We start from the raw sequence: 19,914 nt of genomic DNA, 5'->3' as shown, positions 1-19,914 counted from the left end.
CATTAGCAGATGGTGCAAGCACCTTAGGCTCTCTGGGCAAGTGCTGTGTTTAAAATGCTGGTACAAGGAGAGTACTTAAATACACCCTTGAAACAGCTATAACTTTTACTAGAAGCATTTCTGCTAATTCATGTATATTACAAAAGTGAAATGCACCTGTGTAAATTCCAATTTTGGCTGGAATGCCCCTTTAAATACACTGTACTGATGAGCACCAAGTGTTGTTAGTACTCCATGGCCATGCGACAATGTAAAGCATTGCTACAAACACTGTTGCAAACATTACATTAATAGAATGCTAAAGTCACAGCTCTATACTACTTTAAATTCAATCCATTTACTAATGCAAAACCTAATTAATATAATTTTCATAGGAAGTTAGGCAAAATTTAATTTCCCATCACTCTGGCTTCTTCTTTTTTTACTCTGTTGCATGTTGTTGCAAAACTCATAGATATCCTAACTCTGATGAGACGTCAACCTAACGCTAGAGAATAACGTACCAAACAGAAGTAAAAAATTAAGAAAAGGAAAAAAAAGACAACCAAACAAGTCATAACTGGACATAATTAAAGGTAAAAAGATAAACACATACAGTTTTATCATCAGTGCAAGAGCCCTGAAGTTGTATCTACAACCCAGTAAGTAAATGCAAACTACTTCATAGAACTTGTGGTCTTTTCCAATGTCTTTCTGGAAAGTCCAGATTTTTATAATATTACTGCTTTTTCAAAAACTGTATTAATATATATTACATGTAAAGAGGACTTTAATGTGCACTTAGTAATTCTGATGTCTACTACATATATTTAAGAGATAGTATTGTGAGAGAAAGTAAACAAAGGTAGTTCTACAAGCTATTGAATCATAAGGTGTTCTAAGTTTTTCACACATTGCTTCTCCATTTTGGCTTTATTATATATATGTATGTGTGTGTGTGTATATATATATATGTATGTGTGTGTGTGTATATATATATATGTATGTGTGTGTGTGTATATATATATATGTATGTGTGTGTGTGTATATATATATATGTATGTGTGTGTGTGTGTATATATATATGTATGTGTGTGTGTGTATATATATATATGTATGTGTGTGTGTGTATATATATATATGTATGTGTGTGTGTGTATATATATATATGTATGTGTGTGTGTGTATATATATATATGTATGTGTGTGTGTGTATATATATATATGTATGTGTGTGTGTGTGTATATATATATGTATGTGTGTGTGTGTGTATATATATATATGTATGTGTGTGTGTGTGTATATATATATATGTATGTGTGTGTGTGTGTATATATATATGTATGTGTGTGTGTGTGTATATATATATGTATGTGTGTGTGTGTGTGTATATATATATATGTATGTGTGTGTGTGTATATATATATATGTATGTGTGTGTGTGTGTATATATATATATGTATGTGTGTGTGTGTATATATATATATGTATGTGTGTGTGTGTATATATATATATGTATGTGTGTGTGTGTATATATATATGTATGTGTGTGTGTGTGTATATATATATGTATGTGTGTGTGTATATATATATATGTATGTGTGTGTGTGTGTATATATATATGTATGTGTGTGTGTGTATATATATATATATGTATGTGTGTGTGTGTATATATATATATATAATTTTATTTTTCCAGTAAAAATAGTTTCCTCTTTAAAAACTGACATTTTTGCAATATTGTATACAACTGTGTAAATGTTTCAACACAACTCTTGCCTAATACCAGTATTACATTTAATCATTATCCTGTTATGCTCATGCAAATGCTTTCTTAGGTAATGCTATTGTAAATGTTTAGTCTTTTTTTTCAGATTAAAATATGTTCTTGTATACAATCGCATCACATATTTAGGGCAAGATTACAAGTGGAGTTCTAATTTATTGCGGGCAAATTCGCCCATTTACGGGCGCGTAATAACCAGCCATTACAAGTGGTTGGTTATTTCTACTGCAAGCTCGTAGTAGCAATTAGCACTCAAAAAATTAACCTGAGGTCAGACGTCTGGTTCATTTTTAAAGTGTCCCCCAAAATACAGTGTAGTGTACCTTTTTGAAAATAAAAAAATATGATCATCTTTTTATTTTGTAACTGCAAGAAGCAGTTTTTAGGGGTTAAAGTTGGGGGGAGTGCAGTGTTAGAAAAAAAAAATGGCACTGAAAAGTGCCTTTACATTGCGGTCTATGGAGAACTGTGTGTTCTCTATAAATATATACAGTATGTATATGCGTATATACATGTATATTTATGTGTACACATATTAACACAAATATATGTATATATTAATATACATATATATTTACACTTTGCTGCCCATCACTGCATGACTTACCCCCTTTGCTGTGCTAGGTTCTCGTGCCGTGTCTCATGGCATGAGAACAAGGCTCCCGTTGGAGCCTACGGAAGCGCTCTTGCGAGTGCAATGCTTCCCAGCAATGCGAACGACTTTCTAGTTTACTTCTGTTATCATATTTGCTCCATTTTCTTGGTATTCTTTGTTGAAAAACATTCCTAGGTAGGCTCAGGAGCAGCAATGCATTACTGGGAGCTAGCCGCTGAATGGGGGCTACACATATATGCCTGTTGTCATTGGTTCACCTGATATGTTTACCAACTCCCAGTAGTGGTCAACAACGGATACCAAGGGAATGAAGCAAATTTGATAACATAAGTACATTTATGAGTTGTTTAAATTTGCATGTCCCTTTAACTCAGTGATTTCCAACTCTAGTTCGTAACAGGCCAGATTTTCATGATATTTTAGCTATAATACCAACCTCATATTTGCAACTCTAAATTGAGTATTAGCAAATATTTGGCATTTTTGCATCAACCATATATTTAGTGTCATATGATACTACACATTTAAATAGACAATACTCTGTACTTATATTGGACCAGGTGGTAAAAAGAATTATGACATCAGAACTATTATATAACGGGATCCATCTCATGCTGGAGATTGGCTGTAAAATGTTATAAAGGGCTGAAATCACTGTTAGAAGGCAGTGTCACCCCATGAGTGTTTTACAACACTTCTCTGTGGGAGACAATGCTTCTCTGACACTGGCACTATTGCTTCCTGTAGTGTAGATGTAATACAAGTCCTAATTTTATTTCCCCAAGGCCCAGTGTCATGATACCACATACCTTCGTGACCCTATTTTTATAACTTGGAAAATTTCTGAAGTAATATATATAACAAGATAGCTGCAATTTTTAGCAATGTGACTTAAATGTGTGCTCACTTTATTCTTGCTTGTAGTCATACTTTTAGAGTGTTATAAAAGGTAATCAAAAACACTACACACACTTATACAACACACACACACATTCTCATATAACACAGACACATCACACACTCTCCAACAACACACACACACACCACACCACACACTCTCCTACAACACGCACACACCACACATTTTCCTACAAAACACATACACCACACATTCTCCTACAACACACACACACCACACATTCTCATATAACACACACACTCTCCTACAACACACACCACAAACTCTCCTACAACACACACCACATTTTCTCATATAACACACACACACACACTCCCCTACAACACACGCCACAAACTCTCCTACAACACACACCACACATTCTCATATAACACACACACACACCACACACACACCACACATTCTCATATAACACACACACTCTCCTACAACACACACCACAAACTCTCCTACAACAAACACACTACATATTCTCATGTAACACACACACACACACACACCACACACACACCACACACACACACCACACACACACCACACATTCTCATATAACACACACACTCTCCTACAACACACACCACAAACTCTCCTACAACACACACCACATATTCTCATATAACACACACCACATATTCTCATATAACACACACACACACTCTCCTACAACACACGCCACAAACTCTCCTACAACACACACCACACATTCTCATATAACACACACACTCTCCTACAACACACACCACAAACTCTCCTACAACAAACACACTACATATTCTCATATAACACACACACACACACCACACACACACACCACATTCTCATATAACACACACACTCTCCTACAACACACACCACAAACTCTCCTACAACACACACCACATATTCTCATATAACACACACACACACACTCTCCTACAACACACGCCACAAACTCTCCTACAACACACACCACATTTTCTCATATAACACACACACACACACACTCTCCTACAACACACGCCACAAACTCTCCTACAACACACACCACACATTCTCATATAACACACACACACACACCACACACACACACCACACATTCTCATATAACACACACACTCTCCTGCAACACACACCACAAACTCTCCTACAACAAACACACTACATATTCTCATATAACACACACACACACCACACACACACCACACACACCACACATTCTCATATAACACACACACTCTCCTACAACACACACCACAAACTCTCCTACAACACACACCACATATTCTCATATAACACACACCACATATTCTCATATAACACACACACACACTCTCCTACAACACACGCCACAAACTCTCCTACAACACACACCACACATTCTCATATAACACACACACACACACACCACACACACACCACACATTCTCATATAACACACACACTCTCCTACAACACACACCACAAACTCTCCTACAACAAACACACTACATATTCTCATATAACACACACACACACACACACCACACACACACCACACATTCTCATATAACACACACACACTCCTACAACACACACCACAAACTCTCCTACAACACACACCACATATTCTCATATAACACACACACACACACGCTCTCCTACAACACACGCCACAAACTCTCCTACAACACACACCACACATTCTCATATAACACACACACACACACAACACACACACACCACACACACACCACACATTCTCATATAACACACACACTCTCCTACAACACACACCACAAACTCTCCTACAACACACACCACATATTTTCATATAACACACACCACATATCCTCATATAACACACACACACACACTCTCCTACAACACACGCCACAAACTCTCCTACAACACACACCACACATTCTCATATAACACACACACTCTCCTACAACACACACCACAAACTCTCCTACAACAAACACACTACATATTCTCATATAACACACACACACACACCACACACACACCACACATTCTCATATAACACACACACTCTCCTACAACACACACCACAAACTCTCCTACAACACCCACCACATATTCTCATATAACACACACACACACACACTCTCCTACAACACACGCCACAAACTCTCCTACAACACACACCACATTTTCTCATATAACACACACACACACACACTCTCCTACAACACATGCCACAAACTCTCCTACAACACACACCACACATTCTCATATAACACACACACACCACACACACACCACACACACACACCACACATTCTCATATAACACACACACTCTCCTACAACACACACCACAAACTCTCCTACAACAAACACACTACATATTCTCATATAACACACACACACACACCACACACACCACACACACACCACACATTCTCATATAACACACACACTCTCCTACAACACACACCACAAACTCTCCTACAACACACACCACATATTCTCATATAACACACACCACATATTCTCATATAACACACACACACACTCTCCTACAACACACGCCACAAACTCTCCTATAACACACACCACACATTCTCATATAACACACACACACACACACCACACACACACCACACATTCTCATATAACACACACACTCTCCTACAACACACACCACAAACTCTCCTACAACAAACACACTACATATTCTCATATAACACACACACACACACACACCACACACACACCACACATTCTCATATAACACACACACTCTCCTACAACACACACCACAAACTCTCCTACAACACACACCACATATTCTCATATAACACACACACACACGCTCTCCTACAACACACGCCACAAACTCTCCTACAACACACACCACACATTCTCATATAACACACACACACACACACACACACACACACCACACACACACCACACACACACCACACATTCTCATATAACACACACACTCTCCTACAACACACACCACAAACTCTCCTACAACACACACCACATATTCTCATATAACACACACACACACACACACTCTCCTACAACACACGCCACAAACTCTCCTACAACACACACCACATATTCTCATATATCACACACACACTCTCCTACAACACACGCCACAAACTCTCCTACAACACACACCACACATTCTCATATAACACACAAACACCACACACACACCACACATTCTCATATAACACACACACTCTCCTACAACACACACCACAAACTCTCCTACAACAAACACACTACATATTCTCATATAACACACACACACACCACACACTCTGCTACAACACACACCACAAACTCTCCTATAAAAGAAAACTTACTCTAATACATTGCTTTTACAATCGCACTACGCCAAACGTGTTTTTAAAATTGTTTGATTGTAACAGAATTGTATCAACATACTGCAAGATCTCAACTGTATATTGTCCTTGATCAATCCGTTTAATTTCTTTGAATGTAGTTTTTAGTAGGTTAAATATTCATAATTTTTCAGCCATTTTTTCCACATTTAAAGGAGAAGTCTCTTCAATTTCACAATAGTGGCCTAATGGGTGGATAGATTTATTTTTGTTTCTTCCTATTTAGGGGTCGAGTAATCTTTCCTCATTTAAGTTTTTGGTCTCATATGGATTCCATGTAACAATATATTTCTGTTTAATGAATACATTATGTTGAAATAACATTTAAAGTTTCTTTGTAATACGTGGAGGAGGTAGAAGACGTTGCAATAGTACAACCAGTAGGTTATACATTACCCTTCTCCTTACTTTTTCATAACCTCTTTATTGTCTGCCAGAATAATGTGCCAGCTTCCTGTGAGAGACCTTCTGTGACTATCGGCATCTTGTGAGTGACAAACTCTGAGTGTGCTGAAACTTTCCTTTCAAATGAATCATTAAAAATGTGGATTGGAAAATATTGGCAATACCAGGCATGTTATATGATACTATACTTCATTCTTTCATGTCATATGGAAGGTAAGTCTTTTTTTTTTTAATCATTTAGTAGCTGCTAAACCATTGCTCATGATATTGTAGTAACATTATAGGTATCATGACAGAGATGGAATTCAAAATGATAATTCCAACTCAGAAAGCAAGTTGTGCATAACTATAAATCGGGGTAGGCAAAGATTTATGGCAACTATGCAATAATAAATACTGTGAAGTGCCCTATAGTGCTAGTCAGCTTACTTACATAGGACCTTATATCAAACCCTGTTCCTAGAAGTCTTTTCCCACATCAGACCTAAGATCAGTCCCCTCAACCTGTAACCCCATTCCCAAATAAGATCTCTGACCCAAAACCAGGACCTGCAAGCCCATTATCACATTAAACATCAGATCAGACCTCTGGACCTGCAACCTCATATTGATATCTGATTTCATATCAGACCATTAGACCTGCAAAACCATTTTAACATCTCACTTCAGGTGACACCCTTGGACCTGTATCTCTGTACCCAAATTAGACTTCAGATCAGACCCCTGGACCTTCAGCCTAATAGCCTTATCAGGCCTCATCATAAATGCCTGGTGCTGCAACTCCTTTCACACATTTAACATCAGATCACACCCTTGAACCACATCAGACCTTTTTACCTGCAACACCATTGCCACACCCTCATCAAACTTCAGATCAGTCCCTAGCCTAAAGTCCCATACCTTCATCAGATCTTATCTCAAACCCCTGGTCCTGCAACCTTATACCAAAATCAGATATCAGACCAGACCACTGGATCTCCAATTCCATTATGACATCTGACCTCAGAGAAGACCAGAAAAAAAACAAATGAAGCACAGCAACTCCTTCCCAGTGCAAGCTGATATAGGGCTACTTCAGACAAGAGTCCAGCAGCACTGTCCAATTCTTTAAAATAACTTAATTATATAATTTCTGGGTCAAATAGAGACATAACTAAGGGTTTTTACCCAAAATCTTGTATCTCTATTCGACCCAGAAATTATATAATAAAGGTCTTTTAAAGAACTGGACAGTGCTGCTGGACTCTTTTTTGTCTCAGAATATACCACTCAGCTTTCAACCACATTATCAAATTTGACTTCAGTCATGCCCCTTAGCCTATAACACCATTTCCATATCAGAACTCAGATGAGACCACTGCTCCTGAAACCATATTAATACATCTGACCTCAGATCACACCCTTGATCTCAGACTAAACCCCTGGAGCTAAACCCCTGAACCTTTTATAAGGACTTAAATATATGAGGTCTCAGGTATTAGAAAACAAAAGGCATGTAAAAGGCTTTAACATAGAGATGCATACATATACATGTCTAAATATGTATATAAGTATGTATGCATATACAGGCGTACCTCAGAGATATTGCAGGTTTGGTTCCAGACCACCGCAATAAAGCGAATATAGCAATAAAGTGAGTCATACTATTTTGTTTGTTTCCCAGGGTATATAAGTTATATTTACACTATACTGTAGTCTATTAAGTGTGCAATAACATTATGTCTAAAAAACAATGTACATACCTTAAATAAAAAATACTTTATTGCTAAAAAATGAAAACTATCATCTGAGCCTTCAGTGGAGTCAAAGGGGCCGATTTATCAAATGGCGGGCGGACATGATTTGCTGTAGCGAATCATGTCTGCTCGACATTGCTAAATGCAGACAGCATACGATGTCGGCATTTAACATTGCACAAGCATTTCTTGGGTCAATCATCCTGATCGGATCGGGATGTCAATCATCCTGATCATATCAGGGGTGTCAATCATCTCGATCGGATCGGGATGATTGCAGTCCGCCACATCAGACTTGCTCGACACAGGGTTGCCGCAAACCTCAATTTGTAAAAAGAGCAATATCTGCAAAACGAAATAAAGTGAAGCACAATAATAAGAGGTATGCCTATATATATATATATATATATATATATATATATATATATATATATATATATATATATACAGGGAGTGCAGAATTATTAGGCAAATGAGTATTTTGACCACATCATCCTCTTTACGCATGTTGTCTTACTCCAAGCTGTATAGGCTCGAAAGCCTACTACCAATTAAGCATATTAGGTGATGTGCATCTCTGTAATGAGAAGGGGTGTGGTCTAATGACATCAACACCCTATATCAGGTGTGCATAATTATTAGGCAACTTCCTTTCCTTTGGCAAAATGGGTCAAAAGAAGGACTTGACAGGCTCAGAAAATTAAAAAATAGTGAGATATCTTGCAGTGGGATGCAGCACTCTTAAAATTGCAAAGCTTCTGAAGCGTGATCATCGAACAATCAAGCGTTTCATTCAAAATAGTCAACAGGGTCGCAAGAAGCGTGTGGAAAAACCAAGGCGCAAAATAACTGCCCATGAACTGAGAAAAGTCAAGCGTGCAGCTGCCAAGATGCCACTTGCCACCAGTTTGGCCATATTTCAGAGCTGCAACATCACTGGAGTGCCCAAAAGCACAAGGTGTGCAATACTCAGAGACATGGCCAAGGTAAGAAAGGCTGAAAGACGACCACCACTGAACAAGACACACAAGCTGAAACGTCAAGACTGGGCCAAGAAATATCTCAAGACTGATTTTTCTAAGGTTTTATGGACTGATGAAATGAGAGTGAGTCTTGATGGGCCAGATGGATGGGCCCGTGGCTGGATTGGTAAAGGGCAGAGAGCTCCAGTCCGACTCAGACGCCAGCAAGGTGGAGGTGGAGTACTGGTTTGGGCTGGTATCATCAAAGATGAGCTTGTGGGGCCTTTTCGGGTTGAGGATGGAGTCAAGCTCAACTCCCAGTCCTACTGCCAGTTTCTGGAAGACACCTTCTTCAAGCAGTGGTACAGGAACAAGTCTGCATCCTTCAAGAAAAACATGATTTTCATGCAGGACAATGCTCCATCACACGCGTCCAAGTACTCCACAGCGTGGCTGGCAAGAAAGGGTATAAAAGAAGAAAATCTAATGACATGGCCTCCTTGTTCACCTGATCTAAACCCCATTGAGAACCTGTGGTCCATCATCAAATGTGAGATTTAAAAGGAGGGAAAACAGTACACCTCTCTGAACAGTGTCTGGGAGGCTGTGGTTGCTGCTGCACGCAATGTTGATGGTGAACAGATCAAAACACTGACAGAATCCATGGATGGCAGGCTTTTGAGTGTCCTTGCAAAGAAAGGTGGCTATATTGGTCACTGATTTGTTTTTGTTTTGTTTTTGAATGTCAGAAATGTATATTTGTGAATGTTGAGATGTTATATTGGTTTCACTGGTAAAAATTAATAATTGAAATGGGTATATATTTGTTTTTTGTTAAGTTGCCTAATAATTATGCACAGTAATAGTCACCTGCACACACAGATATCCCCCTAAAATAGCTATAACTAAAAACAAACTAAAGACTACTTCCAAAACTATTCAGCTTTGATATTAATGAGTTTTTTGGGTTCATTGAGAACATGGTTGTTGTTCAATAATAAAATTAATCCTCAAAAATACAACTTGCCTAATAATTCTGCACTCCCTGTGTGTGTGTATATATATATATATATATATATATATATATACATACATATATATGTGTGTGTGTGTTTATATGTGTATATATCTATTTACAGACATATATACACATATGAACACATAAATGCATAAATATATATATATATATATATATATATATATATATATATATATATATATATATATATATACACACGTGCCTTGGAACCCTTTGCAGTCAAGTAGATGAAAACATGTAAAAACATATTTATGCTATATTTGCGTATATTTAATAAAGTGTTTAACTATGTATTTACTGTAAATATTTCACATTCTGATGTTCACATAGGGGAATGTTATATTTATTTATATGCTTATTATATGCTTCTATGTGAAGAACATTGCAATGTGAAATATTAATATTTTCATGTCCGGTTAGTGCACTTGAGAAAAATCGACCAGGCTTGCGCGCAAGTAGGGTGTTAGGTTTTTTCCACTTTTCACACTCCATTGAAGACTATTGGGCAATGCGTTAACGTATTCTAACTTCGGCTTTTTGCATATGTTGGGTTAGCGCGCAAATAAAAACTTTTTACTTTCATCTTATGTTATGTTATATGAGCGCTACCTATTACACATAAAAGCTTACGTCTAGCAGAGTTAGCGTGCAAGCTGGATCGATAAATAATGTTCCACTAGTAATTTAGCCCATTGTTGGCAGGGCCTGACATCACTCAGAAAAGATTCATTTCTCACCCCCCTGCATACCGTTGATGCCAACAGGTGTTAAATTAGTCCTGTTTTCTGAGTACTATTAGCTTTCACTGTTGCCATTTGTTCATTAAAAAGTATTGAGCTAAGAATGCATCATATCAATGGGTATGAGGAGTGAAAATGTGTTTTATTATATAAACATACACTACAGGGTAGATTTATCATAGTGCGAGCGGACATTATACGATGTAGTGTATCATGTCTGCTGCACATCGATAAATGCCGACAGCATACGTTGTCAGCATTTATCATTGCACCAGCAGTTCTTGTGAACTTCTGGTGCAATGCTGCCCCCTGCAGATTTGCGGTCAATCACCCGCTAGCAGGGGGTGTCAATCAACCCGATCGTATTTGATCAGGTTGATTTCTGTCTGCGCCCTCAGAGCAGGTGGACAAGTTAAGGAGTAGCGGTCTTTAGACCACTGCTTCATAAGTCCTGTTTCCAACGATCCTGAAGGAGCTTGATAAATTGGCCTCTATAACTGTATCATAAACATTTTTCATAAATGCAGAATACCGCCCACATAGGGGGCAGGATTAGAGACCTCCCCTATTGATAAGAGATGTTACCATATACAATTACATTACAACAGGTTTTTGATTTATTACGAAGATAGGAAGGCTTAGAATTCAGAACGATACAGTTTGGGGGCAAACAGGAGTGTTTCATATTTTTTAAGATTTGAGAATTGCTGGTCCTTATTTTTACCAAGCACTTTCATAAACATTAACACATTAGGAGCTGGTAGTAAACATGTAAATTCATTAGGATCAAATGGGGAAGATGACGACCACCAGCATTGTTCAGCTGTCTTCAGGACCGGATTTCTTCTTGTGAAAGTGCAGCACACTAAGATATGTGCAAATCCAGAACTTAGTGTGTTACACTTTTACCAGAGGAAATTTGTCTCCGAAAATAGCCAAATGCTGCTTTTTCCCCCCTCCCGTAACAGATACAATGCACATGTTCAGGATGTTAAGGAAAAAAAGTCTGTATTTTAATGAAAAAAGACAAAGAAAGACAGTATAGATGTTCAAAAATAATGGTTATCACCACATAAAACTGGAGAAAAGTAGACCATAGGAAAACCAGAACTGACTTTGACCTATATTAAAAGTGTAGCATCATTGATACATTTTTTTAACTTATCAATAGTGCTTGACTTGTAATAAAGGAATAGGGGTCAATTTATCAAGCTCCATACGGCGAGCCTTTCTAAAGACCGTTGCTCCATAACCTGTCTGCCTGCTCTGAGGCGGCGGACAGAAATCAACCCGATCGAATACGATTGGGATGATTGACACCCCCTGCTGGCCGCAAATCTGCAGGGGGCGGCATTGCACCAGCAGTTTACAAGAACTGCTGGTGCAATGATAAATGCCTACAGCGTATGCTGTCGGCATTTCTCGATGTGCGGCGGACATGATACACTACATCGTATCATGTCCGTCCGCACATTAATAAATTGACCCCCATAGTCAGGACTTGAAACCTGAATTAAAGTGTTTGAGCTACAATAAAAGTTTAACAAACCACAAACATATTATAATAAATTATTTCACTTTCAACTTGTAATATTAGGAGCAAGAATAGGAATGCTATTCATTTAACTTGAGTGCAGTTATAGCGCTAATGTTTTTGTGCTCCATTTGTAATCTAGCCCTAAATATGACAACAAAGTGTCTCATGTTTGTAAGGTTTTTACTGACTTTTTTTAATATCTTCTTGTTAAATGAGCAGGTCTTTGGTAAGGAACTGTAGCAAGTTTTCCAGTTTTTATGCAAGGATGGGTGGGGTAGAACACAAATTTCATTTTGCAAATGTCCATCTAATGAGCTTTTAAAGACAGGAACCATCATGTTTTACATACTGGAGTGAGAACTTAGACTTGGCTATAACCATTATTTTTTTCTGCTTAAATCCTGATACAATCACTTTTAATAAACAGATTTCTTAAAATAAGCAACGGTTTGATTATAAATATTTTTTTCTTCACAGATCTTAATGTGAAGACAAAAGGTTGGGTTATAAATGCACCAAAAGAAACTAGAGTGCAAGAAGGACTCTGTGCATACATTCCATGTACTTTTACCTACAATTCTAATTTGGGGAATCTAACCGAAGGTTCCCAGGCAACCTGGTTTAAAGGTAAAAACTTTTATAGTGATTTAATTGTGGCATATAGAGGTATTCCATCTGTTTCCTCTGGCAAAAGTGAACGTTTCTTGGTAACTGGAGATTTGGAAAAAGGAGACTGCTCTTTAAGCATCAATGATGTGGTGAAAAAAGATGAAGGAACCTATCGGTTTAGAGTTGAAGGAAGCCGTCGCTTGAAATTCAACTATGTGGATATCATGCCATTACTTCTTGTAACAAGTGAGTAAAAACATAAGCTTACTAATAGATTATATATTTTTATATATATATATATATATATATATATATATATATATATATATATATATAAAATCTAGGTTTATTATTTCCAAGTGTAAACACCCACTAGTGTCCCTTTTTTGAACCAATGAGTTAGCATTTAAGATAACTTGCAATTTATGAACAACTTGCATCTATCTGCTGCTGAACATGTTGCCATTAAAATTATTTGGCTTTAACATTTCTGCAAATTCCCATGCTTACCCTACCCCTAAAATCAAACCATTACTCTACTCTAAATCCCTTTCCCTAAAACTAACCTTAACCTCTAACCCTAAAACAAATACCCTATATCTAACCTAAACCCATAATGGTAAAACCAAACCCTTAACCATACCTAAATCCCTAACCCTAAAACAAATACCCTATATCTAACCTAAACCCATAATGGTAAAACCAAACCCTTAACCATACCTAAATCCCTAACCCTAAAACAAATACCCTATATCTAACATAAACCCATAATGGTAAAACCTAACCCTTAACCATACCTAAATCCCTAACCCTATAACTAAATTGACCTCTCAATCCCTAATCCTAAAACCTAACTATATTAAAAACTCAATCCCTAACCTTAGAGCCAAAATCTATCATCAGCACAAACCTAAATTCCTTACCCTGAAACCAAATCCTAGCTTTATCTTAAAGTGAATAGAAAGGTAAAAACTAAAATGTGCATGAATGCATTTAAGTTTTAAATAGAAGCATTTTTACAATGTATTTCCATTACCAAATATACTTCTGAGTAAAAGCTTTTACTAATATAATATGTGACACAAGGGAGTGAATATAGGAATATACAAATATAATCAGTGACAAAAGCTTGTTTATATATTAACCCCTTAATGACCGCAGCACTTTTCCATTTTCTGTCCGTTTGGGACCAAGGCTATTTTTACATTTCTGCGGTGTTTGTGTTTAGCTGTAATTTTCCTCTTACTCATTTACTGTACCCACACATATTATATACCGTTTTTCTCACCATTAAATGGACTTTCTAAAGATACCATTATTTTACTACTATAAAAAACATTATAAAATATGAGGAAAAAATGGAAAAAACACACTTTTTCTAACTTTGACCCCCAAAATCTGTTACACATCTACAACCACCAAAAAACACCCATGCTAAATAGTTTCTAAATTTTGTCCTGAGTTTAGAAATACCCAATGTTTACATGTTCTTTACTTTTTTTGCAAGTTATAGGGCAATAAATACAAGTAGCACTTTGCTATTTCAAAACCACTTTTTTTCAAAATTAGCGCTAGTTACATTGGAACACTAATATCTTTCAGGAATCCCTGAATATCCCTTGACATGTATATATATTTTTTTAGAAGACATCCCAAAGTATTGATCTAGGCCCATTTTGGTATATTTCATGCCACCATTTCACCGCCAAATGCGATCAAATAAAAAAAATTGTTCACTTTTTCACAAATTTTTTCACAAACTTTAGGTTTCTCACTGAAATTATTTACAAACAACTTATGCAATTATAGCATAAATGGTTGTAAATGCTTCTCTGGGATCCCCTTTGTTCAGAAATAGCAGACATATATGGCTTTGGCTTTGCTTTTTGGTAATTAGAAGGCTGCTAAATGCCACTGCGCACAATACGTGTATTATGCCCAGCAGTGAAGGGGTTAATTAGGGAGCATGTAGGGAGCTTCTAGGGTTAATTTTAGCTTTAGTGTAGTGTAGTAGACAACCCCAAGTATTGATCTAGGCCCATTTTGGTATATTTCATGCCACCATTTCACCGCCAAATACGATCAAATTAAAAAAAACGTTAATTTTTTCACAATTTTAGGTTTCTCACTGAAATTATTTACAAACAGCTTGTGCAATTATGGCACAAATGGTTGTAAATGCTTCTCTGGGATGTCCTTTGTTCAGAAATAGCAGACATATATGACTTTGGCGTTGCTTTTTGGTAATTAGAAAGTCGCTAAATGCTGCTGCGCATCACACATGTATTATGGCTAGCAGTGAAGGGGTTAATTAGGTAGTTTGTAGGGAGCTTGCAGGGTTAATTTTAGCTTTAGTGTAGATATCAGCCTCCCACCTGACACATCCCACCCCCTGATCACTCCCAAACAGCTCCCTTCCCTCCCCCACCCCACAATTGTCCCCGCCATCTTAAGTACTGGCAGAAAGTCTGCCAGTACTAAAATAAAAGTTTTTTTTTGTTTTTTTTTAAAAGAAAAAAAAAAAGCATATTTACATATGCTGTGTTTAGGATCCCCCTTAGCCCCCAACCTCCCTGATCCCCCCAAAACAGCTCTCTAAGCCTCCCCCTCTGCCTTATTGGGGGCCATCTTGGGTACTGGCAGCTGTCTGCCAGTACCCAGTTTGCACACAAACAAATGTTTATTTTTTTATTTTTATTTATTTTTTTCTGTAGTGTAGCTTCATCCCCAACCCCCCGACCAACCCTCACAACATAAATTACATCTAAGGGTTTTTTTTTACATTCATGGTCCCACTTTTATTTTGTTATGGGACACATTCTTCTGTAGTGTAGCAGTTCCCACCCGCTCCCTCCCCGTGCACGCGCCCGCTCCCGCCCCCTCGTGCACGTGCGCACGCCCACGCGTGCCCCCGGACTCCCCCGCCCACGATCCCGCCCCCCTCCACATGACCAGGGCCATCGATGGCCGCCACCCACCTCCCACACCGGCTCCCACCCACCAACGATACCAGCCATCGATGTCTGGTGCAGAGAGGGCCACAGAGTGGCTCTCTCTGCATCGGATGGCCGTAGAAGGTTATTGCAGGATGCCTCCATATCGAGGCATCACTGCAATAACCGGAAAGCAGCTGGAAGCGAGCAGGATCGCTTCCAGCTGCTTTCCACACCGAGGACGTGCAGGGTACGTTCTCAGGCGTTAACTGCCTTTTTTCTGAGGACGTACCCTGCACGTCCTCGGTCATTAAGGGGTTAAAGGAGGATACAATGTCCAAATCCTGTTGGGTCTTCCCTTCTTAATCCACAACTCCACCTCATGTAAAATAAGAGAGAAAGAAATACACAATAGTGCAATCTTGCTTAAAGGGACAGTCAACACCAAAATTGTGATTGTTAAAAAATATACTTTACTACCCATTGTTAAAAAATATGCCTTTACTACCCATTCTCAGCTTTGCACAACCAACATTGTTATATTAAAGGGACAGTCTACACCAGAATATTTATTGTTTTAAAAGATAGATAATCCCTTTATTACCCATTCCCTAGTTTTGCATAACCAACACAGTTATAATAATACACTTTGTACCTCTGTGATTATCTTGTATCTAAGCCTTTGCAAGCTGCCCCCTTATCTCAGTGCTTTTTACAGAATTGCATTGTAGCCTATCAGTGCTGGCTCACATGAGCTCCACGTGCATGAGCACAGTGTTATCTATATGAAACACATGAACTAACACCCTCTAGTGGTGAAAAACTGTCAAAATGCCCTGAGCTAAGAGGCGGCCTTTAAGGGCTTAGAAATTAGCATATGAACCTCCTAGATTTAACTTTCAACTAAGAATACCAAAAGAACAAAGCAAAATTGGTGATAGAAGTAAACTGGAAAATTGTTTAAAATGACATGCCCTATCTGAATAATGAAAGTTTGTTTTGGATTAGACTGTCCCTTTTTATATACTTTATAACATTTAAAACTCTAAATTTCTGCCTGTCTGTAAGCCACTACAGACAGCCTTCTATCACATGAGTTTTTATTTGCTTTTCACAACAGGAGACTGCTAGTTCATGTGGGAAATAAAGATAACATTGTGCTCACGCCCGTTGATTTATTTAAGAGATAGCACAACACAGCACCAGTTGGCAAAAATGCAAGTCAATAGATAATAAGTAAAAAGTCATGAGATCAGGGGGCTGTCAGGAGATGCTTAGATATGAGGTAATCACAGATGTAAAAAATATGGCCTAGATTTAGAGTTCTGCGTTAGCCGTCCAAACCAGTGTTAGGGGGTCCTAACGCTGGTTTTGGCCGCCCGCTGGTATTTAGAGTCAGTCAGGAAAGGGTCTAACGCTCACTTTCCAGCCGCAACTTTTCCATACCGCAGATCCCCTTACGTCAATTGCGTATCATATCTTTTCAATGGGATCTTTCTAACGCTGGTATTTAGAGTCTTGACTGAAGTGAGCGTTAGAACTCTAACGACCAAACTCCAGCCGCAGAAAAAAGCCAGGAGTTAAGAGCTTAAGAGCTTTCTGGGCTAACGCCGGTTCATAAAGCTCTTAACTACTGTGCTCTAAAGTACACTAACACCCATAAACTACCTATGTACCCCTAAACCGAGGTCCCCCCACATCGCTGCCACTCTAATAAAAAAATTTAACCCCTAATCTGCCGACCGCACACCGCCGCAACCTACATTATCCCTATGTACCCCTAATCCGCTGCCCCTAACATCGCCAACCCCTATATTATATTTATTACCCCCTAATCTGCCCCCCCCAATGTCACCGCCACCTACCTACACTTATTAACCCCTAATCTGCCGACCGGACATCGCCGCCACTATAATAAATGTATTAACCCCTAAACCGCCTCACTCCGGCCTCAAAAACCCTATAATAAATAGTATTAACCCGTAATCTGCCCTCCCTAACATCGCCGACACCTAACTTCAAGTATTAACCCCTAATCTGCCGACCGGACCTCGCCGCTACTATAATAAATGTATTAACCCCTAAAGCTAAGTCTAACCCTATATTTGCGCGGGTTTGGTATCCTATATACGGCGTAACTTAGAAGTTACACGCGTATATTTCTGCCTTCGCCCGTCGTTTTTTGGCCCATAGACTGACATACAAAACACGCGCAGTTTGGTATCCAATATACGGCGTAAGGACTTACGCGCGCAGATTTCAGTAAAATCTACTCCATTCTCATCTCGCCACAAATTGAAGGTGCTGCAACCCTTGCACTGACATAGAAACCAACGTAACTCTCTGAAGGCCTAACAAGTGCATGCTTAACAACATACATATCAGCAGCTAGATCACAAATAGTTAACCTCTTCAAAGCATTTATTATTCCTGCCCCTGCAAGTTTGTCAAACCAATCGCAAAGGGGTCAATCATGGGGCACAAGGGGTCATCATGGGGCACAAGAGGTCATCATGGGGCACAAGGGGTCATCATGGGGCACAAGGGGTGCTGGAAGCCCTACAATCCCCTGTTGGTCTGTCTATACATGCTGATTCTATAGTTGCTGCTGAGGTCCATGGTGATGGTGCTGCCCCTGCTGCAGCTGGTCATTGAATTACATACTGCGGAGTTCCACTGCATGTAAATGAAACTACTACATCCCACCCCCATTCCCTTAACCACCCTAATTACTGAAAAAATATCATTAGTTCAATTCATGTTTTGGTCACTGTGATTTATTGACTATCATTTTGAGGAATGAAAATGGATGTTTAGACCTTATGTTCACACCTTCTGTAAAAACATTATTATTTAGATATATATACCCATGTGCAGGGATAGGCAAGGTGTCCTTCACTAAAAGTCTTTACCTTAGAAAATGTCCGCCACAGCCTTGGCTCGTGCCTATCCCTGCACATGGGTCAATTTCTATTGGATGTGAGAAACCTTGATTTACATCTTAAAAGTGAATATCACTATATGTACCCTTCATACACAACTATGTGATGTGGTTTAGAGAACATGAATATGTCATAAACATGATGATATTACCTTTTCTGGGCCATTTCCACACAGGCCTTATTATATTTTTCAAAAATATTAGTGTACTAAAACACCCCTCACATGGATGTGGATGACAATTATATGGTAAATAACAGAGGACAAGATTTAGGATGAAATATAACAATATTTTTTTTTTTTTAGGCTTCTTAGATGAGGGGGCTGAGGGGCCTGGAGTGGGTCTCCTGCCTCTCCTGGGTT

The 19,914-nt window shown here is 38.5% G+C and overlaps 1 protein-coding gene across 3 annotated transcripts in view; it reads left to right on the top strand.

The window, feature by feature from the left end:
* Positions 1 to 458: 458 nt before the first annotated feature.
* The window catches only part of LOC128639069 (sialic acid-binding Ig-like lectin 14), a 136,911-nt gene continuing 117,455 nt past the window's right edge, over positions 459 to 19,914 (top strand). For 2 of the 3 annotated variants that reach the window (XM_053691219.1, XM_053691217.1), the window contains exons 1-3: positions 470 to 641; positions 7,088 to 7,268; positions 13,547 to 13,924. In XM_053691219.1, coding sequence (XP_053547194.1) covers positions 7,193 to 7,268; positions 13,547 to 13,924 — 454 coding nt within the window. In that variant the 5' untranslated portion in view covers positions 470 to 641; positions 7,088 to 7,192. Of the gene's footprint in view, positions 642 to 7,087; positions 7,269 to 13,546; positions 13,925 to 19,914 lie in introns of all 3 variants that reach the window. The other variant, XM_053691218.1, reaches the window with a different exon arrangement.

The sequence above is a fragment of the Bombina bombina genome, chromosome 8, assembly GCF_027579735.1.
Source record: "Bombina bombina isolate aBomBom1 chromosome 8, aBomBom1.pri, whole genome shotgun sequence".
In the NCBI taxonomy this organism is placed as follows: domain Eukaryota; kingdom Metazoa; phylum Chordata; class Amphibia; order Anura; family Bombinatoridae; genus Bombina; species Bombina bombina.
The sequence above is the reverse complement of the archived record's forward strand: the minus strand, read 5'-3'. Positions and strand labels throughout refer to the sequence as shown.